The following is a 27,315-nucleotide window of genomic DNA, read 5'->3' on the forward strand; positions in this document are numbered from 1 at the left end:
CTTTAGCACACGCACATGCCCTCAATGCAGAACCCAAATAGACCCCAGGAGACAGCTGGAGATGTGGGGCTTTTAGCCCTGTCATGCTGTTTGCAGGTCAAGTTTACTAAGTCGGAATGGCCTGTTTGTTTTTCTTTGATTGGGGTGCACCGCTGGGCGCTCGGGGATGTTTGCTGGGAAGCTTCAGCGATGACAGAGCGCTGCAGAAAGAGCTTTGTTTCAGGAAACATGCAGTCACGTTGGCGCTTTCCATACGTCTCGCTCTTGTTCTTTGTGGTTGGATTGATTCTAGCATGATGTACCGCGCTGCTTATATTTACTCAGGTGTGGCTGTAGGCACTGCTGAACCTGCACGAAAAAGATGCTTTTACAGTTCCGTCACCAGTACAGAGCTGGATGGTTTTTTGTTTTGTTCAACCATGTGACTGGTACAATTTGACATACTGTATTAAATTCACTTCCTCTAATATCTGATATATTAAATACATATTTATTGTTCAGTTTTATATATTATTTTTTGTGAAAACCAGAAAAATATAGTCAATTACTATTTCCTTAAGCTCTTGTCTACTGTTCTGTCCGACGGGAGTCATATTTCTACACACTTTCAAAGGCAGACAAAGAAAAGCAACAAAGGAGAAGCTGAAATAGAAGTGGTTTAAAAGTTCGACTTAAAAAAATTTGGAAAAAATCCTTCTTTTTTTGTCTCTCATTTGACACATTGATTAATTAGAGGGCGGGTTGTTCTTATGTGTAGGCCTGGAATGTGACTCCTGTCAGTGATCACTTTGCCGGCCCAATTTCCTAAAGCAATTACTGGCACCAGCACGCAGTGGGACAACCAATTTGAAGCTATGTCTCGCTATTGCCTATTTCTCATTTGAATATGAGGAGCCAATGTACAGTAACGACATTATTACGCAGTGCTTGTAAATAGAATGTTAAATCTAAATTCTGTCATTTTGGCTGAAGCTTGAAAAGACATTTCAAGCCAAGTGTTTGCGGGTGCACGCCTGGGCCTTTTGGCTGGAGACTCAGGAAAAACAACGACAGTTGACAGACTGAAACTCCATTAGAGGGTTAATCAGCAATTTCTAATGTGCCAACTGTTCTTTGTCTGTGTTTGAAGGTATTCAACAGAGAGAGAAAAAGTTGAAGCCTTGTTGAATGAACCAGTTTGTGGTCGTTGTTGTAGTTTTTCTCTTTTAAGATGCTGGATAGCATTTGGGCTCTGCTGCAGTCTGCCTGCTCACTGAACTTCTGACCTCTGGCTTGGCCAACCTGTGACCCGTCTGCAGTGCGTCCAGAGATGTGTAAAAGATTGGCCTTGCTGTCACAGATCACCCATCACTCTAGAAGTTTCTTTGAAATTGCTGATAGTCGTCTACTGTATTGGTCGGACACGATATCTGCCCAGAGATTCATTTTTCACCGCATTCATAGGTGTATGGATTTTGTGACATTCGCATTGCAGCTCCTCGTTTGCAAGCAAGCACGGAATATGTTAATGATCTCGACTATCCGCTTTTCTCTCCAGTCTCCTCTCTTTTCCTACTTGACTTGCTATCTATGTGCATTACTCGGCAGGAGCAGGATCTGTGGTTTGCTGCGACTGTTCGCCATTAGGGTTCAAAAGTTCACACTATTCCCTGAGGGCTACTGCGCTGCTGCAGATGCTGATAGTCTTTTCTTTCTCCCTCTCTCCTGGCTGCCTTTCTTTCCCTCTCTCCCTCGCTGTTTACACTATTAATCTTGTACACTCTCTCTCACACACTCGCTCACACAGCCTGGCAAGGAGAGAGCCGCTTGAAGGGGGGATTTGGATGTATTTAACCGAAAGGCATCCATCACTCCCATCTCTGGCTTCACCCCCCATCGAAAGCCACACCGTGTAGCTTTTGCGTCCTCTTGGTTTGGAAGCCCTCTGTTGCAGCTCTCCCCTCATTTGCTTTGTTTTATTGTTGCACTGCATATAATTACATCCCTCCATCGCCGCTGGTGCAGAGCAGTGCTGAAACCCAGAGAAAACGGGCGAAGGTAAATGTGCGGCCGTCCATCTGTAAGGAGGCACATAGGCAGAATGCAAAGTGGGAAGCTGGGGCAGGGTGGCTCCTAATCTCCCCCAGAGCTGTCAATGTCCCAGACAAATAGCAAAACTATCAGATGCTGCGGGTTCACCGGGAGGTTAGTGTTCCCAGGTACCTCCTGCATTCACTCCCTCTCTTTCTTCCCCTGCCTTGCAAATGAGAATTTGATTTTGCCCTCCACTGGAATCCATTTCTGGAGATGAATGAAGTTTCAATGCCAAGCCCAGGTGGCCCTGCTGATTTCTTAGGGAAATAAATGGAGATCGGAGAGATGCGTTGGCCTGTACACAGACAGTGACACGGCGGCGTCCGATACCTCCGGGAGCCCTCTGTTTAATTGTTGCTGTAATGTAGCACTTTAAGGTCATTAACATACCCTTATGGAGTTATTCAAGGATGTTCTGGATGCTTCTCTCTTTGCTCTGGGACGTCCACGCGGCTGGAAAAATCACCGGAGTGCGTGTGTGCCAAGTGGGACAAGACCGTGTCCTTATCTACAATGCTTATTTTTATCATTGATAAGATGACATTCACACACATATGTACTGTATGTATGTATGTATACATATTATATATATATATATATATATATATATATATATATATATATATATATATATATATATATATATATATATATATATATATATATATATATATAATCACTATATTTAATGGCCCTTACTGCAAGTTAGCTTATCTCAAAGAGATCAGAAGATGGCGGCCTGGGAACTCATTTTGTTATAAAGCAACTTTGTCCTGTCTGACAGATTTCTAATTCCATTAGAAAAATGCATTTAGATAATTAATTTCCGAATATAAACTCCCTGCAGCACTAATCACAATTAAACTGACTCAATTTTGTAGAACGTCAGACTTAAACAAACATAATTAAATATATATTTTAAATGTAATGTATGGATGTGAATCCTGCTGTAGGAACTGATTTAATTTCGGTTGCTTTGAGATAAAATGGTAAAGATATAATAAACATATGATTTTAAAAGCTTATGCTGAAGAAGACTAATTAAACAGTTGTTATTATTATTATTATTATTATTATTATTATTATTATTATTATTATTATTATTATTATTATTATTATTATTATTATTAATATTATTATTAATATTAATATATTATTATTGTTATAATTAGTAAGTAGTTTCTGAAGCAGTTTCAGTCACAGGTGGATTTTGAAGTTCTGCAAACCAGATATTGTTTTGTTTTTAATGTTTGAACTAATACATAATGTAAGATAAAGAGTCTTAAAAAGTTTGTGTATTTTAAATAAAATAAAACTAAATTTTGATTTAAATTTTTTATTCTTTTAATGGTGTTTTTGAAAATACTAAAACAAAATATTAAAGTAAATAAATAATACATTTCTTACAAAAATATTTATAAACTAGTTAAATAATATTAATAACAGAATAAACTAAAGTAGAATGTGCTCAAGATGAACGAAATACATGATGAAAAAATACATAATAGTATTAGTTTGTCAAATTTAAAACCAGGTTAAAAAAATGTGGCTTTAATTTATACAGTCAAACATCACCTCTTATTAGTTAACAGGTTTGTACCTTGTGATTTACAAGAATCATGAAAAAAAGATAATTCATATTTTAAATAAAAAATTCGAACTAAAATAAAACCCTGTCGTCTTCTGGCGTTTGTTTTCTTGCTTAATGTTTTTTTAACACTTGTTGGGCCTGCTGGTGATTTATGGGAGGAACCATCTTATTATTTTTAGTGTAACAATTAATTTAACGAATAAAATAAACGCAATTAAAGCACAATGGTTACGGGTGTGAGATATGGCTCAGACAGCACACTTCAGTTTTATGCTCCTTATTCAGTTTATATCTAAACTACTCTTTTTTTTTATGATAATATGAAGAAAAAAAAATAGAGCTGCACTAAAAAAATTAGTGCTTTAGTTTTTTATTCTGTTTGTGTTTTTCCTTTTCGGCTCGCTGGCTGGCTGCATTATATCACACTTTTATCACAGATATCCTGGCTCATCTGTGGGCCCGAACTCCACTGCTGGGATTTATATTCTTACTACTGTGTTTTTTTTGTTTTTTTTTCCCGTTTCTGTCAGTGAAGCAGCTGAAAACCATCCCCAGCGATTAGAGGATCATTGTATCTGCAGTTAAGCATTTGAATAGTGGTAGTAAATCTGGAAAAGGGAAATTCAGGGTCGCTGTAGATGCTGCTTATGGCTGCCCAGGGGGAAGCTGATGTCACATTGTAAATTTAGCCCCTTTGTGTCTTTACAGTGGCCAGCCTGAGACGTTTAAGTGTAGGGACGGAGCAACACCGAGCTCAGTGGCATGAGAAGGAGTGAAAATGTTATTTTTTTTTATCATAAAAAAAGTGTAACAGAAAACTTTGCACCTTAAATAAAAAAAAAAAAACATACCAGATATTTAATCACAATACAACAGATCCATCCATGATAACGAAAAATCACTTATTAAATGTAAAATAATATTTAAAGTACCATTTCTGTTTCATTTAAAGTTCTACAGTTGTCACGTTAAGTACTTCACTTACTTGTATTTCCTTCTTCAGAAGTCTTATTTGACATTTAATCAAATTGATATCCTTGATTTAAAAAAATAAAAATAAAAAATCCACAATCACTCCTGCATAAATTCCTGGTGCCATTAAACATTATTAGACGGTGACACAGTCATCATGCAGCCTGATATAATGCGCTGCATGTTTTCTTTGGTTCAAACACGTGCATTAGGAGGTTCTAAACATGGTTTATGTATCGATGACTGAAGTCCTAATCAAATCAGGGGGAGTGAAGGAGGGCCAGGAAGACATTCTGCCCTTAACCTCAGTGCCTCTCAGTCTCTCCTCTCATTTCTGACGGCCGCCACGCTATATGGACACGCAGCAACGGCCTCCCACTGTAATGAGGAAAAATGCATCAATTTAGTTTGGCCTGTGCACAGATTGAGCGCCGGGTGGGTGAAGGTGCACTGAGTGAATCCTTTTTCCTAATCAAGGACAGTATCGAAGAGGATTGCGGTCTTGTGTGTGGAATCAGCAGCATTCCTCCCAGAAGCCCCCTCAGGGCCGGGGAGCCTCTCGCTGCCTTCTGTTTCACCTCATCAGCAGAGTTCACGCCAGGGTCAGGTCCTGCCCCCCGATGCTGCATTCAGTGTAATACCTCTTGTATCGAAAGGCTCTGTGAAAGCTCCTGTACTCAAGGACTAAGCAAAGGGGAAAGAAAACATACGATAACTTTCTCTCAGCTCGCGCTTTGGAGGCACCTCTGGGCACAGCTGTATTAACCCCCGTAATAGCGCTGACTGACACTTTACATCACTGGAACTATTCACGCTGTTATGTACTGGTATTAGATAGTTCATTTCTTTCCCTGTATTTTGACATTAAATACTTATTTATTTTTTAATGAATTTAGTTGATTTAGTGTGATAGAAATCACTCATTAAGTAACGTCACTGTGTCCGTTTTCCAGTTTCAATTTTCAGTATTTTAATATTGAGAATGAAAAGAAGCGGATAAACAAGCCAGATAACAAGCAGACATCCATTTATTGATTTTCATTTTTAATGTCAAAATGCCAGCTGCTTTTTTGGGGTCATTTATAAAAGCAAAATTGAATATCTTTGGTGTCTCAGAGATACGAAATGAGCTCTCTGAATCTGCTGCTTTCAGAATTATGATGTTCATGATTTACAATCAAGAAATAATTAAAACTTTAATCAGTTATAGAAATTATTGTGACACTAAAACTATATCAGAGTTCATATTTCCACTTAAAAATAGCAGAACTAGATAAAAAAAACTGCAAATATGCAGTATATTAGTACAAAAAAAAACCGTTTCCTTCAAGCCGAGGACTTTTTGGGTACATGGCTCCCTTCCTTTTCTTTCCTTTCCTTGTTTCCTTCCCCTCTTCCCTTTTAAGGTAGAGAGCAGGAACATAAAGCATAAAGTGATTGACAGGTTGAATTGTCATCATTATTTGATTTTTATTTCTGCTGCTCCAAATCACGCCCCATTGCCAGAAAACACTTTTGCGTGAAAGGGGAGCAGAAACAGATCCTGGGCGTTTTAGGTCACATGTTTGTGTTTCAGATTTTAAAACACAAGAAATGAAATGTTTTCTCTGTCGATGCAACCTCTGACAGCACATTTTTTCCGCTGCCAGTCTCTTCACGCCTCTCTGCCGTCCTACAGGCTCAGAGACGAGATGCTGACAGAAACTGCTTATTTCTGTAGGACCATCAATATCTTCAGAAAATTTTTGTGTTTTCATACCGTTTTTGTTGCGTTATGACCACCGTTAGATCTAATGTAACATATCAGTCCTCCCACCACACCATTTCCCTTCACTTTGATTCACTCTCTATCTAGCATTTGATTGACTTTCAGCCTAACTAAAGTGGATTTTAATGAGAGAATACATTAACTCCCTCTGGTCATGCTAACATAAATCAGCCTTTTCTTGCGGGATCAACTGCTGAGCTCATAACACCATGCTGAGGGAGTGTGAATAACCAAATGAGGGACTGCGGCTGTGGCAAACCGCTGGCAGCTCTGAAGCATTGTTGTGTGTTGCCTCCGAGTTTAACAGAAGTTCAGGACGGCACCAGAACGGAGCGCTTGTCATCACACTGGTCAGCTTGCTTATGGAAATGTTCCTTTGTCAGGATCAATTAAACACATAGTCGTGGCCAATTCCTATTGATTATTTCCTTCCATTAGGAAGTGGTGGGACTCAAATCTTCTCTTGCTGACGACCACTGAGAGCCGTTAGATTCAGTTAGCTGGGCCACCAGCAACTCCTCACCTTGATTTACGAAACATAGAAACATAGGACGCCACTCCAACATCACATCTATCTGCTTCCCTTTGTTGGTAATTGCACTCAGCTAAATAGGTTACGCTGGAATATCAATAAATTGCCATCAAATTAATGTCAATACCAAAGCTGTGGATGGTGCTAATTAAAAAGCAAAAGGGATGAAAATGAAGTCATGGCATTGCCCTGAATAATTGATAATGCAATTTATGATTTTTATGAAAGAGTGCCGTCTGTCTGCGATTTTGATGAGGCCTTAATTAGATGCATTAATGTGTCTCTCTGTGCCTGTTCTCAAACTCAAAACTCAAGCACCATGATGGTTTTTGGGAGTTTTTTTATGTGCTAAATTACACATTTCCAAATAACATTGCATCTAAATTTCCATTAAACATAACATTGGTCCCAAAGAGGTGTTAATGTGTGATTTTCATCGGAGGAGGCATTGTTAGCCCAGCACCAATCAGGCTCTGCATTTCTTAAGGGTGGGATCAAGGACTGGTGAAAGCAGGCTGCTGCCAGGCTGCTCTGCTACTGTGTAGAAGAGTCCGGCGCTATTGTGTACATGTTTGTGACGTTCGCACCCACTCTGTTTAAGACTCACGCAAAGGACAGTCAAGTGAGGTCAGGTCAGCATGCGATAAAGCATTTAACATGCATGAATGTGTAATCTTTATTGACTCCAGCAGATCAGAGGGATCCTGTGTTGATTTTTGTACCTCCTCATCTATTAGTCGAGCTCGACCTTTGAGATAAATGAAGAGCGAGGGAAGCAGACGGATGAGGGGATTAGAAGTGGGCCGCAACAGGGAAGCAGGCCCCAGGAAAAAAAAAAAAAGGACGTGGTGGCGGATAAATGAGGTGGAGGAGCATAATGACTGCTGTTTGTTATGATGTACTGAATCAGGCTCTTTGACAAAACAGTCCTTAGCACCTCTGTATTTATTGTGTTACCGGTCAGTTCAGCCACAAAGGCAGGCTGGTGATATGTGAGCGTGTTAGTGTTGTGAGGTGTATGAGGCTCTCCTCCGGCTTGACCCGCTCATCTGTCAGGACCACTAACCGAAGCAGGGCCGGGTTATCGGATCTTACGCTGGCTGGCTGTGAATTTAAATGTCTGGAATGTCAGCGGAGCAGGAACGCTGATATGAGCTGTACTTTGCTTTCTTGATCAAAGTTGTACAGGCGGACCTTGCTGAGGGATACGAAGCTGTAAACAAGCTCTCAGAGACAGAGCTGCACAGGTCAAGTCTGGTGGGGCTATTTGTTTAAACTTGATGAGCTAATTATTAAATGTCTGTCTTCTCCCAGTTATACAACGGGTTCTTTCTGAGGGGGTTGCACCGTCATCCTGGCTCTGAAAACACTGCTCTTGCTGCTCCTACACATTTGCCACCTCAAAGCTTGTTAACTCATTAATTCAGAAGTGGCCTTACTAACATGCATGACAGAAGAAGGCCTTTGAGGCCGACAAGTTCCCCTCTCATGTCTTAGAAAAGCTAGAAAATAAGCTAAAACATTGGATATTTGTCAGAACTTCAACATGAACATCTGGTTAAAAGTGCATGTCTCGAGGCAGCTGACACGAAGCGTAAGATGAATCACGTATGACTGCACCGCCTCACATAAAGCAACAACTTCTTAAAGAGCGTTACGTTACCTAACTCCTGCTTTGATCAGCTTAAGGCTTTCAAGTCGTGCTATTGTCCTCTCATGTTTGAAATTTGCCTGTGAAACAATGAAGAGCTGCTGGATTCCCTCAGGAAGTTTGCTGTCGTTAAATTGTTATGTGAGCAGATAAATGGACTGCAGAGCTCAGCAGCACTGTACATGTATTGATCCCAGTTGGGGTTTGGAGAATTTATTTTCTCATGTCTTTCTGTGTGTACATGTGTTGCCTGGGAGTAACAAAGGTTAAGTGCAGCTAATTAGACATAAGTGCTGAAACAAATTATTGATTTAAGAATTAGCTGAGTCACAAAAACTGTTTTGCTAACAAAATAATAATCTTAAGTAATTTATTAAGATTTTTGATCTGATATCCCTAAATATGAGGATTTCCTGCTTTTTGTCAGTGTCCTCTAATTTTAAATTCAATTATGCTGATTAATTTGCTTGTGCTCACAGACTTTGGTGACATCACCCCAGTGGCAGCTCAGGACCTCAGCAACATCCTGAAGCAAGGCTACCTTGAGAAGAAGCGAAAAGGTAAAACGGCTTATATTCCTTTTTTTTTTTGTGTGCAGATGTTGTGTCCAAATACCTGGCGGTATAAACGTAATCTTTCATGCGTTTCCTCCCTCAGACCACAGCTTCTTTGGCCCAGAGTGGCAAAAGAGATGGTGTGTCCTGAATAACTCCATTTTCTACTATTTTGGGAGTGAAAAAGGTTTGCTAGTGACACTGGTATGCAGAAACATTACAGGTGCGGACGACAGAATCTGATTACATTAAGTATGTTCTCTTCCCTCACAGATAAACAGCAGAAGGGCTCGTTTTTTATCAGCGATTACAGCGTAAAGCTGGTGACCAACTTGAGAAAAGACTCCAAAAAAAATTTCTGTTTTGAACTCACTGCTCCCGGACGACGGGCTTTCCAGGTCTGTGTGTGTCATGTTTGAAAAGCTGTAAACTGCAGTTTCACAAATGCTATCAAGAGTTTGTACGTTGTAGCTTATCAGAGATACGTTGATGTCTGTATATTTTATGAAACCATACCTGATCTGAAATTTTAGAAATCCTGCAAGTTTGTGGTGATTTGAAAAGCATGCCATCAGTCGTAGTAGTAGTAGTTGGTCTGTCTCAGCTGATGATCCGGTGAACAGTCATTTAAAACAGTTGTCATTTACAGCCATTTAAAACAGCTGTCAGGATAATGGTCATCTGAAGTCAGCAGACTAAAAACACTAATGTGAAGGTCTTAAAGAGAAAATGACTGACTCACTGAGTTCAACTCTTTTTAATAATGTTGTTTCTTAGCACCTGTTTCTATAGTGAGCATGGCATGGCGCAAAAACACCTAAAAGGCAAACATATCCGGAAAAAAAGATTTTTTTCTCAAACAAACAATAATAATAATGATAATAACAATATTGTTGTTATTATTATTATTATTATTATTAGTATTATTATTATTAATAATAATAATAATAGTGATAATAACAATATTGTTATTATTATTAATAATAATTATTATTATTATTACTACGATTGATTATATTATTATTGCTGTTGTTATAGCTACTACTATTATTATAACTACTAATACTACTACTAATAATAATTATCATTATTATGTCATTATTATTTTTTAATAATAATAATTATTGTTGTTACTACTACTACTACTACTACTACTACTACTACTACTACTAATAATAATAATAATAATAATAATATCAATAACAAACTGTTGGTAGAGGAGAAGAAAAGCTTATTTACCCCTATCCCTTCTCCACTAATTAATAATCATCTTTCACTTCCTGCTGGAATTATATAATAACAATATTTATAATATATACACAGATACAAATTTGTATATAAATATACACACACTAAATATTTCTATATTCATATTTATTAATTATAGGAGGTATTAAATTATTCTGATACAGGTATTTAAATAAGAGGTAACAAAAATGCATATCAATGACTTATTATTAATTGATCTCCCAGATATCAAACACATATATATACAGAGAACATTAAATCACATTGTTTAACTTAGCCACTGGCAAGCATCGTCTTCCAGGCACTAAATTTCAGTATAACCTGATTGAATATACTTTATATACAAGAGACATATTATTATATGGCTTTTTGGAAAAGGAAAGGTTCATTTTTTTTCTTTAGTTTTACTTGAATATTTAGAGGTTTGATCAAAGTCTGGATGTATAAATGCGATGCTTAAATGTGATGATAATGACAGCATTACTGCTGCTCTCTCTCCAGTTTACTGCCAGCAGCCCTCAAGAGGCCAGAGAATGGGTGGACCAGATCAATTTTGTTCTCAGGGGTAAGCCACTGTCCTTCTCCACCTTTTAATTGCATCTTTTTCCTGTGATGTCTTTGGGGAAAGCATTTCCTACCCTGTTTCCTCTTCTATCTTTTGGAAAATACATTTCCTGCCCTGTTTTTGTCCTTCTCTCTGAACTTTTTTTTATTTTTTGTAAGTTTTCACGGCGTGGCATTTTCAAATAGTAAAACACAGCGAGCGATAAAAACATAATAACTGCAGTTTTTGAATTCGATTGACTCGAGGTGACATTTTAAAAGTCAGGTAGGTTATTGGAAAAAAGATTTAGAGAAATAAAAACCCAACTATTTGTATTATTTTTTTATTTCCACTGAAGTTTTGTGTTTTTTGTGGTGCAGAAAGGTCAGAAGTGCGTGGGAGCGCTTTATCATCCCTGACTCGTATGAAAACCACCCAATCCATCACAAACTGCACGGCCGAGCACAAGAGCTCTGAATCTCCTCATTCAACATGTCACCCACCAAGTCATGTGCACCATCATGTAGACTTAGTTTTCCTTCACCCCCTCCAACTACTCCTCCCATAACTCTCCCCCCGAATTCCAGCTTACAGGAAATTGATTGGTAGATGTTCTGGTTATCCTCCAGTGACATTGATTTCTGCTTGGCTGCTGTTGTACGGCAGAGGACCTGATACCCCGTGTTGCAGCGGGCCGTCGTTTGCAATGAGACAGCTCCTCCATCTGAGCCAGCATTTGTGCCTCCTTCTCTCTAAAATGGACTCGGGTCGGGCCACCGTTTGCGGGAAGTAACAGACACTCTGTAGTTTATCTTACATTGTTCAAGCACAATTTTGCTCCAAAATTTAGTCAGCATTTATCTGATCATTTGTCCTCTTTACCCTTGACCTTACGTGTGAACAAGACTGACTTTTCTTGTCAGAAAGCAGCTTGATGATCCTGTGTTTTCATGCTTTTAAGAGATTTTGATCTGTATAAGAGATGACATGCAGTTAAAAGACGTTTAATCATTAGGTCAATGTACAGCCCATAATATGTGTTAAACAGAAGATATGTAGGAAGCAGGACAGTTGCTAACATTTGATGTGATGGAGGTAAAAGCTCCATGATTTATTGTTAATTTACAGGTAACTTGTAACTTGTTAAAAAAAAAAAAGCTCCAAAGATGATTTTATTTTCAGATAATTTCATGTCATTTCATTTTTAAATAATCCTCAGTTCTAGTTTTATCTGAGCAAAATAGTTTCCACCATACGTTGCAAATGATAAAATATAAGAGCCGGTCACTGTACGGCTCGTGTGGCCCGACTATCCAAACATCCCTCTTACTCTACTCTATTACGCTTTTTTCTTTATTTTGTGTTCCATCTTGACACTAACAGTTTCATTCACGCCGTCTCTCCTTCCATCCTAGATCTCAGCTCCAATGTCATCCCGGTGGACGAGGAAGAGGACGAGGATGAGGAGGAGGAAGAGACCTATGATGACATAGGTGAGGGGGGAGGCAGCCGCCCCCCGCTGCAGCCGGTCCGGGCCTCCCAGGGCAGCAAGCTGGGAGGAGGGCAGGAAGCAGGGGAGGGCGAGGAGGAGGATGAGGACGACATCTACGAGATGCTGCCAGGTACGGCGGTGCACATGCACCAGCACCCACCCACCAACACCCATGAATATTGTTTGAATGTTTGGCTTAAGGTTTTTCTCCCACTAGGGGAGTTTTTACCTGCCATTGTTTATGTAATAATTGCTCAGGGGTCATGTTCGGGGCCTCTGGAAAGCGCCTAGAGACCGCTTCTGTTGTAATAGACGCTATATAAATAAAATTGAATTGAATAGACAGGAGGGTGCTGCTGTACCCATAAACGCAGACACTCAGTCAGACCAACAGACACGCACACACACCCCAGGCTAATTCAGCAACAAGATATACTTGTGATTGCTCCTGGCTGTGACAGTTGTGTTGCCTCCTGCCTCCTCATCATCACAACACCCAGACTGACCCCTCAGTTCGGGACAGGAAGGGGAAAAGTCACTCGTCAGTGACTTGAAATCTACTTCCTCTGTTAACCCCCCCCACCACCCTTTTTTGATCTCTAAGAGCAGCTATGTTGTTGAAATTAGAGAGAGCCAGCGAGTTTGGAAATGCTCTGTCATAGAATGTCCAATTAGCTAATGTTGCTAGGCAACAAATGGCCTACAATTCAATCCACTAAGCAGAGTTTTGTCCAAAATTGCCTAGCAACAGCAATTTAGTTGAAAGGACGTGAAAACTGCATCTCTCAGGGCTTAAAATAGCTCTGGAGCTCTTAATGTCACATGTTTAATAGAAATTAAAGTTTGAGTGAAGAGACAGAGCAGCGTGTGCAAGCTCCTTCTGCAGGAGAGTCGCTTGCATGTGTCAGGCCGGCTACGAGATCCCAAGAAGGACAAAAGAGGTGATCCGATCTTCTCAGGGCCGTCGTCCATCACTGTTTCTATTAAATAAGATACATCAAGATTCTGTTTCACCCAGCGAGTACATTACCTTTGCCAAAATCACTGGTGGAAGGGAAATCAGTCTTCAGACTGTCACGCCGCCGTTCAAAGCCATCTGGGAAGAGGTACAGACCCTGACCACAGATGGCATATCAAATAACGGGCTCTTTCGTTCACTTTCTCACCCCTTCTCTTATCAATCATCCTGCACCTCTCTGCTCATTAACCGCTTTTACGCAGTGATTATACACCGTTGAATTATTAAATTCTCTGGTAATTTTCACTGATTGGGATTGCAAAAAAAAAAGAAAAGCAAAGAAAAGCAGCCAGAATTTGAATTTTTCTGTTTGTAATAGCTTTCAAAAATATAAATGATCATCTTAAGAGAAGGACACCTTGTTTAGTTTTTTAAAATCTACAACACTTGACTTTTTAAGCTGTTAACACTGAACACCTCGTAATATAAAGGATTTTTAAAATTGCATTCTGGACTGTTTTTTGATGATGAGAGCGCTCAGTGTGGCTCCGTTGCCGGCAGATTGGGGAGCAACGACGGCAGTATTGGCTCTAGAGCTGATGACTGATTTTATTGACTGGAAAATTAAATCACTTTGATATAGAAACCATCGGCCCATGGCGCTGGCCCCTCGGCGGAATGATGCTCCTCGCTACAGCAGATGAAGAGGACTGAACAAATGTTTGGATCCACTGCAAACAAAATTAAGATGTCCTTTCTTCTTCTGCTATCAAGACTCAGCAGCTACAGAGTCCTTTAACGGCAGTTTTAAATATCTGTTTGTGTTTGGAGAAGAAGAAGGAGCAGGCACCCAAATATAAATGTGGACCTACAGAACGTGTTCTTTCGTGTGTGTGTGTGTGTGTGTGTCATCTTTCTTGCTCTTCCTGGAAAGAGCGGTGCAGGTTGTGCTGGAAGGTGGATAGTGTTGCCGGGTTGTGGCACGGCTGTCAGCCGGCTTCTGTTCAGGATGGATGTGCGAGTCGGAGGCAGACGTATCACTGTGTCACCTTACAGACCACCGGGGGCCACGCCCAGCAGTCAATGACACATCCGCCTCTGCTTCTTTTACTTTTCCTGCCCAGGACTCTGATATATGTCAACAAATTGATTTTGTTTACTCTGGTTAAAGAGAAATAAGAATGTGGGGATTAGTCAGTGATTTGTTGAAAATGCACAAAAATATTATTTTCTGTGTCCAGTGGTTATTATTCATTTTACTGCTCACCTGTTATTGTCCCTTTGATCCATTATTGCAAAAAAAGATTAAATAAAGCTAAATAAACTGCATTATGTTTAATCAAATACTGTAATTTACTAAAGACGTGCTAAGTTATGTTCATTTGTTCTTCATGTTCACATTTTTAAGGATTTCCCATGTGTGACCATTTCTGGGCACCATGCAAACCTTTCACAAATCAATACAGACACACTTGGAACTGTATTTTTCCTCTGTTTTTTCTGAAGAACCAAAGATAATTAAAACGTATTAACGTGTGTTCATCATGGATTTAGGTTTCAACAATCATTTCAGTGCAGTGGATGGAGTTGGGTTTATTTAGTTTTTTTGTTTTTTGAACACTCAGAAGAAATAATTTTTTACATGTTACTTTCATTGTTTTATTTTTCTAATTTTATTTTATTTCTTTAGATGAGGATTTTTCAGAATCGCTTGTTGAGAATTCCGACAGCAAACCAGGTCAGAACTTTTTAATTACAGAGAATAACCCTTCTACAATGTGGAAATAGCCCACTTCTCCTTAATATACATTTGTGTGTTTCCTTTCAGATTGTGCGTCAGATTTTGCCAACTTCTATCAGGGTTTATGGGATTGCCAGGCTGACGAGGCAGACGAGCTGGACTTTCACAGAGGAGATCTCATCTACATCATCAGTAAGGTCAGCATCGGCAATCAGCAAAGATGATTCACCACTTTGTGGTTCCTGAAGGAACTTTGACCCGTTGGCTGAAGAGAAACGACCTCCTCCTTCCAACGAAAACCTATTCCTTTGACTCTTTGATATAATTAAAAGAGCAGCTATAATAATTTCAAATGAGTAAACTGAGATGCAGACTTGTAACAAGAGCGTTTATTTAGGGGGTTAAACAACATCAACTGCAGTAATCACCTCGTCCTCATTTACTCTCTAAACATGCTGATATTCCCAACATCTAAATTCTTGTGTTATTGAGCTCTTGCATCTCCCTGCAGCGGAGGAGTACCGACGGCGGCCGCATCTATTCCTGGGCCACCAGGGCGAAGGGCCATTTGGGTGCTGCGTAATGGTGCTGTTGTTCATTATGGAGTGTCTATCACAAGGGTTAATTAAGTAGGCAGCCATGCAAAGCTCTTTCTTTCTGTTTGACGCAAACTGCAGGTGAAGCCATCCTGCACCTCTACTCTTTGCTCTCAATTTATTTCCTCATGTAATATGGCCATCATGTAGTTACATGCAGAGAGTCTAGCAGGGAAAAGACTCCCTCCTGGAAATCAATGGCTTGTAATTTGGGCACTTCTCCTCTGCTGCACAGAGGGACTTGTTCCCAGGCCGGTGCCATTCGTCGATATCAAATTGAATCATCACACTCTGTGTTTAGGCCGAGTTATCTGAACAGGAGAGGCGGAAACGAGGAATCTTATTTGTTAGCAATTATGTATTGGAGATTAGGAAATTATCTATTGACCCCCAAAATTTCTTGTGGTTTTTATCTCCAGCCAAAGCCGCTGAATTGTAATTATTTGCACTGCTGTTTCTCGGAGTCGTGTGATTAGGAAAACAACGGCGCTCCTGGTAGATTAAAAGAAGCTCCGCTTTTATGTTGATATAGATTAACAGTTTTGGTTTGTGTTAAAGCAGAATAATCGTGTTGTTTCCAGATAAACCACAGGTGAAGCATGGCCTCCACAGAGGAAGGACTTTTAACTGAGCTTCTCTGGCCTTCTGCTCCGTCTGTGTGTACTGCTTGATAAGGTAAAATGTCAAAACAGACACCTTCATTTGTCACGTAATGGTGACCAAAGTACGTTAGGGGGGGAGCAAAGGGTTGCTGACTTTGAGCGACAGACCCGCAGCTTCAGATGAGTTTTCACTGTATAGATCTGTTTCACTGAGGACCGTAGGAGGAAAACAGCGGCCTTCTAGGAAGTGAGAGCTGGCTGATGTTTCTTAGACTCTTAATGACCCAGATTACTGGTGTTGTGGAGTAGTAACAGGAAGTCATAACACAGCGACGGGCTGCAAGAGCAGTCAAACTGTCAGTCAGTGGACTTGTGGCATGGAGCGCGTTGTAAATTACTGAAAGGTGACGTCCTGACAGGCTCGGAGCGTTTCTGTGCGTGTCCTGTTTTGCGTTTTAACAGCGTCAAATTTCCTTCATGAATGGCGTTATTTGGGTTGTAGCTTTTAATAGGGCGATTTATTTTAACGAGCCCTTGGGGAGGGCTTCCCTGTGTCTTCTGGACGTAAAGACGCCGGCCCCGCCGCCGTTCACTTTTACGGGGGGGATTCCTGAGCACCCTGACCTCCGTGAGTGAAATACAGGCCCTTGGCTAGAACTCAAGTCTGTCGCTTAACTGGGGACCCAGACAGATGAAATGGCCGTAATAAAACCAGAGCCCATAAATTCTCTTAGAGGGTGGGAGGCCTAGTTGTCTGTGCTGTTATGTCAACACTGACCATAATTACAAGGTAATAAGGACACGCTCTAAGTGCTAAATCAATGGTGCTAACAAACTGTTATTTTTAAAGCTGGGATGTGATTGACTGCTGAAGTGCAGAATGGGATAGCCACGGGCGTGGTGTCATATGGCTGTGAACTGAGGAGAACATGCCGATTGTATAAAAGGCCCTCATCCATCAATATTGATCTCTCACTTACTGTAAAGTGGAGGCATTTTTACTGTATTTGTTGTTGGTTTTTTCCTCCCTTGTGCGTTACTGTGTGTGCAGATTTATCAGAGCATCAGTAACACAGTAAATAAAACAGGAATATCACAGATCATATGAATCCCATTAGTTGAAGAGAACAACACGGTAGTGTGGCTCCGCCGCCGCGTCCAGCCCGACTTGTCTTCTGCAGAGTTCCATGGCGATGCTCAACTTGTTGATGCTGGAGGCACAAACACACCAAGAAATCCCTCTCCTGACTTTTATCTTTTTTTTTTAATTTTGGGGTATTTTGGATTTGGCATTTCGTTTCCTGAGAGTTTGCATTATCCTCATGCGCTGACATTTAGCGGGAGAGGTCACTATTTCTGTTGACTTCATTTTGAGCTGTTGACAGTTTTCATGCACACTTGTGGTGCGTGAACAGCGGTTAAACTGTGTCACATGCAGAGGGGATGGTTGTGATAGGATTTACAACGTATATCAGATTCATTCATGGCCACGGCTGCGAGCCATTGTTGCACTGCCCCTTGACATGTGTGAAGCCCGTGTGCTCCGTCGGTCCTGCCCAGCATTAAACCATAAGGTTGTCCTGCATTCTTGCCCTCTAATTTATGTGTCCAGAATCAAAAGGCACGGGCTCTACAGGTCAGCTGTCACATTCCTGTATTCCCACAGGCACTCATGGAGAACGGCAGGATGGAGTGGGAAGAGATTTATGACACAAACCCATCCAGGGTCCTTAAAAGTCTGGCAGGCGCTGCTGCCACCTCTCCCTGCGTCTCTCCACCACCCTGCTCACTTCCTCTCCTCCGTCCCCCGACCAACCAGAGCCCAGGGAGACGGAGTCGGCTCAGCCAATCCAGAGAGGCTCCCGCCGCAGAGCATCACCTCATATTTTGTCAAACTTGCAACTTGCTAGACAGAAGGAGAACGTGGACACCACTGACACCTTGTGGCGGTGTTTGGAAGCGTTTTCACTTGCGAAGGCTGATTTAGGGCCTTAAAGATTTACCAGCTGTGATTTACTGTCCATCCCCCAAAATTAAAAGTTTGAATATCTGAAGATAAACCAAGAAACGGAAGCTAGTGAGAATGTGCTCTTGCTGCTGCGAGTCTCTCTCGGGGATTAGAACGGGATTATTCTCTGTTTTACAAGTGAGTTTGGCCCACAGACCGACGGGTCACACCGACTGAAAGCAGCAGAAGAAAAGGAAAAGTGGCAAACAATCAGATGGGAAAAGTCAAGCAACAGAGACAAAGAGGTGGGGGGGGGATTTATTCCATTGTGTTAACCCTTTCCCCCTCTCTTCTCCTTTTCTCTGTCACACACCAATTTAAAGACCCCTGGCTGCTATTGTGGCCATAGACACTATAGACAGGCAAGACATCCTATTTACCACCCAAAGTAGCAGGGGGTGAGTCTGCGGTCCGGGGTCACGCAGGAGGCAGCGGTCATCCCCCGGTCAACTACAGTAGGTCATTATTCAGCCCAAAGCCAATCGCCCAGAACCACGTCCGAGCAAACCCACCCCCAATCTATTCTGCCTAATTATTATAAATGAGGGGCGGCATAAACAGCCATCATTACAGACACTCAGTGGCATACACAAATCCACTTTAAATTGCTATTAAGTTAAGGAGCTATCTGTAATCCCAGGCGTGCATTAGAAAGAAGCAAGTAGGGTTTCTTTTTATTAAATCTCATTGTCCCTGAGATATTTTCAAACATTCTCATGCTCTGTCATGTTTCCAATTTGAAGCCGATTCAGTGATTTAATTAAAAGCCCACTTGGAAAAAGTGGACACTAAGTAGCCATTCCAGTTTCTGGAAATGCAGCGCGATATTCCATATTTTCAGATGGATCTCAGCTAAATTATTCTGGCACAAAATCCTTATGAACTCCCCAAAGTGTGAATATTATCCCGGCAGTTTCAGGTCGGACCAGTTGCGAAGTGCATTTGTGTGAGCAATAAGGACGGAGGGCTCGCTAACGTGGAAGCAGGTTACAGATCATGGGCTGGTGCCAGCTGGAGGTGTCCATGTTTCTTTATTAGGCTGACCGGTGATAGAAGAACTGCAGAGGGCTGCAGTGCATCAGGCGAGAGGAGAGAGACAACGCTGGAGCAAACGGCGAGCAGCGGAAACGCTGCCATGGGGGAGATGGGAGGAAAAGATGGAGGGGGTTGGAAATGTGGAAGGAGGGAGGGAAGGAGGGAGAAATTGTAACAACCAAGCAGCGGGTTCAGCGGCAGGGCAATGAGAGACTTCCTGCGCTCCATCACGCCCAAGGCCTGCCTCAGTCAGCTGGTGGCCGAGCAGAGATGCCTCATGTGTCAGGCTTATTAGCACTCCCCCTAGTTTGTATGCATTTGGGATTGTGTGTATTTGTGTTTCATCTGGGAGTGTGTGTGTGTGTGTGTGTGTGTGTGTGTGTGTGTGTGTGTGTGTGTGTGTGTGTGTGTGTGTGTGTGTGTATTAATTTATTTATTTATTTATTTATTTAAAGGACAATGTGCAGGTACATTAAAAAGATGGCTGCATCAGAGTTAGCCACAAGCTAATTTCCATCTGTAGTCCTTGACAAACATAAATACTACACATTAGGGTTTACAATGACAGTGTTCAAATACAAATACAAGAAACAGACTACTGTACAATGTCCTGAAACCACAATAAAAGGTTAACATTTAAAGCACTTAGTGCAAGTACAAAATACAGACTGATTAAAATAACATAGATTAGAATAGTTGAACCTAAAATAAGGTTGGGTCAAGATAAATAAATGTGTGTGTGTGTGTGTGTGTGTGTGTGTGTGTGTGTGTGTGTGTGTGTGTGTGTGTGTGTGTGTGTTGGAGGGATAAAAAGGAGGAGGACATGTGCTCTGGAGCTTCTGCGTAGGAGATCACCTCTAAAGAGAGGTTTTAAGAGACAAAGACGGATATTAAAGGTGTGTTTTTGTTTAGCTTTTTTCACAATGGCGCCGTGACGCGACGCTGCATGGCTTCACTCATCTTGCTTCGCCTCGCCCGGCCAACCCCGACTCACCTTCTCCCCGCTCCAGGCTCGGCTGGCTGTCAGGCCGTCCTCCGCTCGGCGGCGTGAGCGATGGGCCCATCAGAGGGCCGCCATTAGCCAGCCCCCTGAGTGGTAAATAAACGAGCCGCCGGTACACTGCAGGTGTTGTCATGGCAACCCGCTCCGGCGGAGGAGTCACCGGGAGGTCAGCGAGTCAGCGCGCCGCCGCCGCACGGCGCTGTGGCGGATCTGATCCGCGGCTGCAGCGCTGGTGCTGATTGGACCTGGATGGATCCTGCTGCATCCTGTTAATGGGAGACGTTTCCCTCAAGGCCGATGCTCAAGGGTGCCTGACTTTCTCTCTTCTTCCCCCCCCCAAAAGCATTTAGTCTTTTTAAATGAATCCCTAGGATTTTTAAATGGTGCTGCAATGAGCCCAAACACGCCTCTGCTCTGACCCAACCCCTGCCAGCAGAACCTCAAACACAAGAAAACACAAACACGGTCAACATATGTACGGAAGAGTATTAGGGCCATGAGAAAAAAATACAAATAATATTTTAGAAGAGGAAGATTTTTTTTTCATTATGCACTTCGAGAAAAAAGTCGAAATGTCGAGAAAAAAGTTGAAATGTTGAGAATAATGTTGAAGTACAATTTCGATAAAAAGTCGAAATGTTGAGAAAAAAAAGGCGAAATTTCGACCTTATTCTTGAAATTATATTTCAACATTATTCTCGACATTTTTCTCGAAATTGTATAACATTAATCTCGACATTTCGACTTTTTTCTCGAAGTGCACAATAAAAAAAAATCTTCCCCTTTCAAATATTTTTTCTCCTGCATGGCCCTAAATACTCTTCCGTAGAAGAGTATTTGGGCCATGCAGGAGAAAAATACAAATAATATTTTAGAGGAGGAAGATTTTTTTTTCATTATGCACTTCGAGAAAAAAGTCGAAATGTCGAGAAAAAAGTCGAAATGTCGAGAATACTGTTGAAGTACAATTTGAGAAAAAAGTCGAAATGTTGAAAAAAAAGGGCGAAATTTCGACTTTATTCTTCAAATTGTATTTCAACATTATTCTCAACATTTTGACTTTTTTCTCGAAGTGCACAATAAAAAAAAAATCTTCCCCTTTGAAATATTTTTTCTCCTGCATGGCCCTTATACTCTTCCGTAGAAGAGTATTAGGGCCATGCAAGAGAAAATTAAAAATAATATTTTAGAGGAGGAAGATTTTTTTTTCATTATGCACTTTGAGAAAAAAGTCGAAATGTCGAGAAAAAAGGCGAAATGTTGAGAAAAAGTTGAAATGTCGAGAAAAAAGTCAAAATGTCGAGATTAATGTTGAAGTACAATTTCGACAAAAAAAATCGAAATGTCGAGAAAAAAGTCAAAATGTCGAGAAAAAGTTGAAATGTCGAGAAAAAAGTCGAAATGTCGAGAAAAAAGTCGAAATGTCGAGAAAAAAAAGGCGAAATTTCGACTTTATTCTTGAAATTGTATTTCAACTTTATTCTCGACGTTTCGACTTTTTTGTCAAAGTGCACAATAAAAAAATAATCTTCCCCTCTCAAGTATTTTTTCTCCTGCATCATGGCCCTAATACTCTTCCGTACATATGTGCAGGAGGACGAGGACGTTGACGAACTGGCATCGTTGTTGTCATTTGGGTAATTTACTCCCCACGTCTGCTGGAATGTCCCTATTACAGCAGGTGTACTCTGGATGAACCCGGCTCTGCACGCCTCACGGCCCTCGCTGCCATTGGCGCCGCTCCGCGCCGGAGCAGCCATATTAAAATGGCGGCGCTGATAATCCAAAAGACCTTTCTCAGGGAGAATTTGAGACCGACTGCACAGATGGGCAGCACAGATAAATAAAACTCTCTGTCAGTGCGGTTGGTGGAATAGTGCTGCCGCCCCGAGGGAGAGGAGAGCTGTTCCGCTCCCTCTCTCCAGTCCCCCCCCCCGTCCGTCTGTCTCCCTCTCCCGCCCCTGCGTTCACCTTCTCCCGGTCGGGAACCGGAGCCAGCTCTCCACAGCCGGGCCTCTCCCTCCCGGGTCTTGTGGGGGGCATAAAAAGACCATTCTGGACGTGAGCTCCCCCTGAATGGGGGGTTTGTCAGAGCGCCAAGCATACTGGAACATGGCAGTCGGAGCTGTCAGAGATGTTGGGAGGGAAAACGATGAGGCCTGTGTGGACAATCTGCCTAGATCTGTTTGTGCTGTGAGGACTCTTGAGTTTTAGTGGTTTATCACCGGTTGAGCCATTCATCCATCCTGCTGTCCAGAAACAGCTCGTTACTGCTCTGCTCCGGCCCGGAGAGGTGTCGGTCCGGCTGATGGACTAAACCTTTGACACAATCCATTCAGTCTTGTCACAGTACGTGCTTTTACAGCTAGAAACAGGATCCTGAACGTTCACACACATGTGTGTGTGTGTGTGTGTGTGTGTGTGTGTGTGTGTGTGTGTGTGTGTGTGTGTGTGTGTGTGTGTGTGTGTGTGTGTGTGTGTGTGTGTGAGAGATGAACAGCTCACCACCGTTTCCAATCTGCTGGAGAACAGAGCTGACCGTCCAGCTCCATCAGGGTGGAGAAGAGACGGCTGGCTGGTAGGCTCGCCACCCGTCCCTTAAAATACGGAATTGTTCCATAATTGGGAATTAAAAGTTGTGTTCCGTATTGAACCAATACAGACAAATATTATGCTCTTATTTATTTATGTCATAATATACAGGTGAAGGTCGGAAAATTTGAATATATTGCAAAACTTTATTCGTAGTAAATTCAACTAAAGGTGAAACAAATATATTATTTCCAACTACATTCAAAGTGAGATATTTCAAGCCTTTATTTGTTATAATTTTGGTAATTATGACTCACAGTTTATGAAAACACCAAATAAAAAATCTCTATATTATGAAATCAATAAACAATTCAATCATCAAAATAATAACAAATAAAGGTTTAACATATCTTGCTTTGTGTGTAATGAGACTATGTAATATATTAGTTTCATCTTTTAAGTTGAATTATTGAAATAAATTAACTTTTACACCATATTCTAGTTGAATTATTGAAATAAATTAACTTTTACACCATGTTCTAGTTGAATTATTGAAATAAATTAACTTTTACACCATATTCTAGTTGAATTATTGAAATAAATTAACTTTTACACCATATTCTAATGTTCCGACCTTCACCTGTAGCTATATTCTACATCTGGGCTGATGGACGTACACATCATAGGAGGCTATTTCAGTTGCTAGTATGGTTGTCTGTCTAGTCGTGCAAGTTCAATGCTATTAAAGCACTTTGAACTTTAAATCAAAGCATTTTGTTTTTTCATATAAAATAAATACATTTCTATGCAGTTTAGAAGTTTTGGGGATGTCCCTTTTTTTGGTGCCTGTGCTGCTGAAATCGAGGCGTCCCTTATTTCTATTTCTGAAAGGTGGCGACCCCATTTGCTGGTGTCCCCCCTGTCCTTCCTCCTCTGTCCCTCCTGTCCTTCCTCCCAGGGGCGTCAATTGGGTATGGCAAGGTATGGCAGCCGCCACACCTTGGCTTCAAGGGAAAATGTAAATGTTTGTTTTTTAAATACATTTATGGAATTACTGTCTATTGTGTCTATTTGTATTGATTATTCTATTACTTAATACATATAGAATAACTACAAATGCAAATCAGAACAACATGATCGATTTCACTAGTTATTATACACTGCAAAAACTCAGAATCTTAAGAATATTTGTCTTATTTCTAGTTAAAATGTCTAATTTTTAGTCAAAGAAAATCTCATAACATTTAAGACAAGACTAAAAAACAACCATTTTCACCTGTTTCAAGTAGATTTTCACTTAAAATAAGTAGAAAAATCTGCCAGTGGAACAAGATTTTTTTGCTTGTAATGAGAAGATAAATCTTGTCCCACTGGCAGATTTTTCTACTTTTTTCAAGTGAAAATCTACTTGAAACAGGTGAAAATGGTCAAATAACAAGTTATTTTTCTGGTGATGACTCTTGTTTTAAGTGTAATGAGATTTTTTGACTAAAAATGAGACATTTTAACTAGAAATAAGACAAATATTCCTGGTAAGATTTTGAGTTTTTGCAGTGAGCGAGAATGCATTTGATAAAGTTCCAATTTTTCTTGACCACACAGATAAGCTACACAGCAGACTTCTGTGATGAGTATTTGCTGCACGTGTTGATTGATACTCTAGTTAAGTTCTGTGACTCGTAACCTTGCCATACCTTAGCTTCCACTGAATTGACGCCACTGCTTCCTCCTCTGTCCCTCCTGTCCCTCCTGCAGCCGTTGTGATCAGATGAGGACGAGGAGGTCGATGCCACTCAGATTCATCAACCACTTTATTAAAGACGTGTACATGTGTAGATGGTTTGAAGTCTACAAAACTCATCTAAAAACTGGAACACGGGTCGTTTTTTTTCACCTATTTTATCAATTGTGTATATTCTTAATCTAACATCGCTTTTCATTTATTTCTAAAATGCAGCAACATTTTTAAAAGATACAACAAAAATTGACTAAAAGATAATTAAATCTAACATTAACCTCCTGTCTGAACTGGCAGCAGAGATTTTAATTTCACATTTCAGCTCCAGGTGAGAACACATAGACTTTTTTAGGTTTATTTTTAATTGACTGAATTTACATCACATTTTTATTTGTGTCTGTTTTCTGTAAATGATCAGTCCTTTGATTGTTTTATGCAAAAATGACTATCGTGTTTTTCCACCTGACGACTTACAAAAACCATCCCTAAAGGTATTTAGTTCATGGAGGAATGAGTTTGGAGATTCAGGCGTTTCTGAACAGACGTGCAGAAGTTAGATTTTTGAACATTAGTATTTTTAGTCTGCGCCAGATGTTGGGAAGGGAGGACAGCAGCCAGCTGTGCGCCTGGCTGCTGAGCAGCTAAAAGAGCTGGGTTATTTTAGACACCGTCGTCTTGATTGCCTTGTTTACCACCTCGCACATTTTTTTAATGAAAGCCCGCGAGGCTAATGGGCCCAAATGTGGATTCAAATTTTGGAAACGGCTGTTCAGTGAAGGGATGGAGCCTCTCCTGGACATCCTCCTCAAAACCCTCTTTAATACCGCAGTTACAGGCTTTTATTGGGGCCCCAACAGCACCGGGGCCACGTGTGCTGCTACTGCGTTATTGTGTTAATAATGTGGAAGACACGGTGGCTCAGATCACATCAGTGTGACTCTTGTTTTTCTGCCTGCTTGTTCCTAAATGCTCAGTGTTAAATGCTTTATTTGTCAATTTGGGGTCCAGGAGTACAACATCCACGGCTGGTGGGTCGGCGAGCTGAACGGCACCGTGGGTATCGTCCCCAAGGACTTCCTGCAACCCGCCTACATCCTGTGACCCCTCCAGGCTCCTCCAGGTACCGAGGCCCTCTCTTCTCGTGAGCATTATGGCCCATTACTGCGCCTAATCCGCAGAAGCGTCCCCCTGGTGCTCGTCCAGAGGCCACCGAGGTGCATTCAGCCGTGGAGACGCCGTTTATGGCATCTGCTGGCTGCAGGAAGTACTACATAAAGCAGGCAGAGCAACGGCTGACAGCAAATACAGCAACAGAAGCCTGATTGCAGCATCACTTGTCCTCTTTAGTAAAAGATTTCCTAATAGTTAGATAGGCCCAGCTTCAAATGACCTCTGAATTATTAATGCACGTTTCCCTGACGGTGTTGTTTCTCTCTCTGCAGACGGATCCAGCTGCAATTTCACCGACCCACATGTCAGCTTGTCTTTTGTAATCTGAAAGTTTTCCCTTGTTAAGACTTTAAATTATTAGTGTTTGTGCTGCAGTAGCAGTTTCTCCTACGCCCTTTAAACGCCCCGCCAGCTGCACTGGCGTTGAACAGGCGGCAGGAAGTTTAGCATCCCCTTTATTGTAAATCAGTTCAAGCTTCTCAGAGGTACGACGGAGTATTAGGGCCAAACTAAGACAAAAAAATTTACGAGAATAAAGTCGTAAAATTACGAGAATAAAGTCATAATATTACGAGAATAAAGTCGTATTATTTTGAGAATAAAGTCTTAATATTACGAGAATAAAGTCGTAATATTAAATATATTATATATATATATAACTTCACAAGCTGCTGCTCAATATTCCTAATTTTAACACAGGGAGAAGACTGCTCTTCCTGTTAGAGTTCTCATAAATTACCACTTTATTTTCATAATATTACGACTTTATTCTCATAAATTACCACTTTATTCTCGATAATATTACGACTTTATTCTCGTAACATTACGACTTTATTCTCGCAACATTACGACTTTATTCTGGTAAATTTACGACTTTATTCTCATTATATTATGACTTAATTCTCGTAATTTCCAAATTTTTTTGTCTTAGTTTGGCCCTAATACTCCGTCGTACAGAGGTGACTTGAGAAGTGTAGTGTTTTTAATCACCATGACGACTGACGCCACCGTGACCCCACAAACCCTTCAACTACATTTGTTGGTTAGAATTAGTAACGTGTTATTAGTGCTGTGCAGAGTAGATTTCCTCTTAATGTGTTCATCATTCAAAACAAATGTAAAATATTTAAAGTTTCTAAAATTAAAAACACAATGATGAACTCCTCGTGTCTGCTTTTGTGATCCCGTTCAGATGTTAAAGTGGTTTATTTTCAGGCACGTTGGTGTTGTAAGGTCATGAGGTGCGTTAGTGGTGAAGTCTTGTACTTTTATCACACACACAATGAAAGAAACTGTTTTATTGAAATAAGATTACAAGTATCACAAGTTCCTGAACACCGTCATAAGCAAAAAAGCTGCAGCAGCTTGTAGATCCACAGACGCTTCCTTCCTTTTCCACATTATTTTCAAGAGAATTTAAAAGAAAACACCCCGACACATTACAATGCAGTCCCTTTTTAAAACAGTAAAATCAATTGGTAGAAAAAAAAAAAAGAAAGTGTTTTAA

At 40.9% G+C, this 27,315-nt stretch overlaps 1 protein-coding gene across 1 annotated transcript in view; it reads left to right on the top strand.

Moving 5' to 3' along the window:
* Positions 1-26,384, top strand: part of skap1 (src kinase associated phosphoprotein 1) — a 31,438-nt gene extending 5,054 nt beyond the window's left edge. Inside the window, exons 5-13 of the mRNA XM_061708684.1 lie at positions 9,067-9,147; positions 9,245-9,328; positions 9,415-9,539; positions 10,891-10,954; positions 12,349-12,555; positions 15,074-15,121; positions 15,212-15,321; positions 25,647-25,758; positions 26,081-26,384. Of these exons, the coding sequence (XP_061564668.1) occupies positions 9,067-9,147; positions 9,245-9,328; positions 9,415-9,539; positions 10,891-10,954; positions 12,349-12,555; positions 15,074-15,121; positions 15,212-15,321; positions 25,647-25,739 (812 nt within the window). The 3' untranslated portion in view covers positions 25,740-25,758; positions 26,081-26,384. The remainder of the gene's footprint in view (positions 1-9,066; positions 9,148-9,244; positions 9,329-9,414; positions 9,540-10,890; positions 10,955-12,348; positions 12,556-15,073; positions 15,122-15,211; positions 15,322-25,646; positions 25,759-26,080) is intronic.
* Positions 26,385-27,315: the final 931 nt, after the last annotated feature.

The sequence above is a fragment of the Cololabis saira genome, chromosome 19 (genome assembly GCF_033807715.1).
Source record: "Cololabis saira isolate AMF1-May2022 chromosome 19, fColSai1.1, whole genome shotgun sequence".
Classification (NCBI taxonomy): Eukaryota; Metazoa; Chordata; class Actinopteri; order Beloniformes; family Belonidae; genus Cololabis; species Cololabis saira.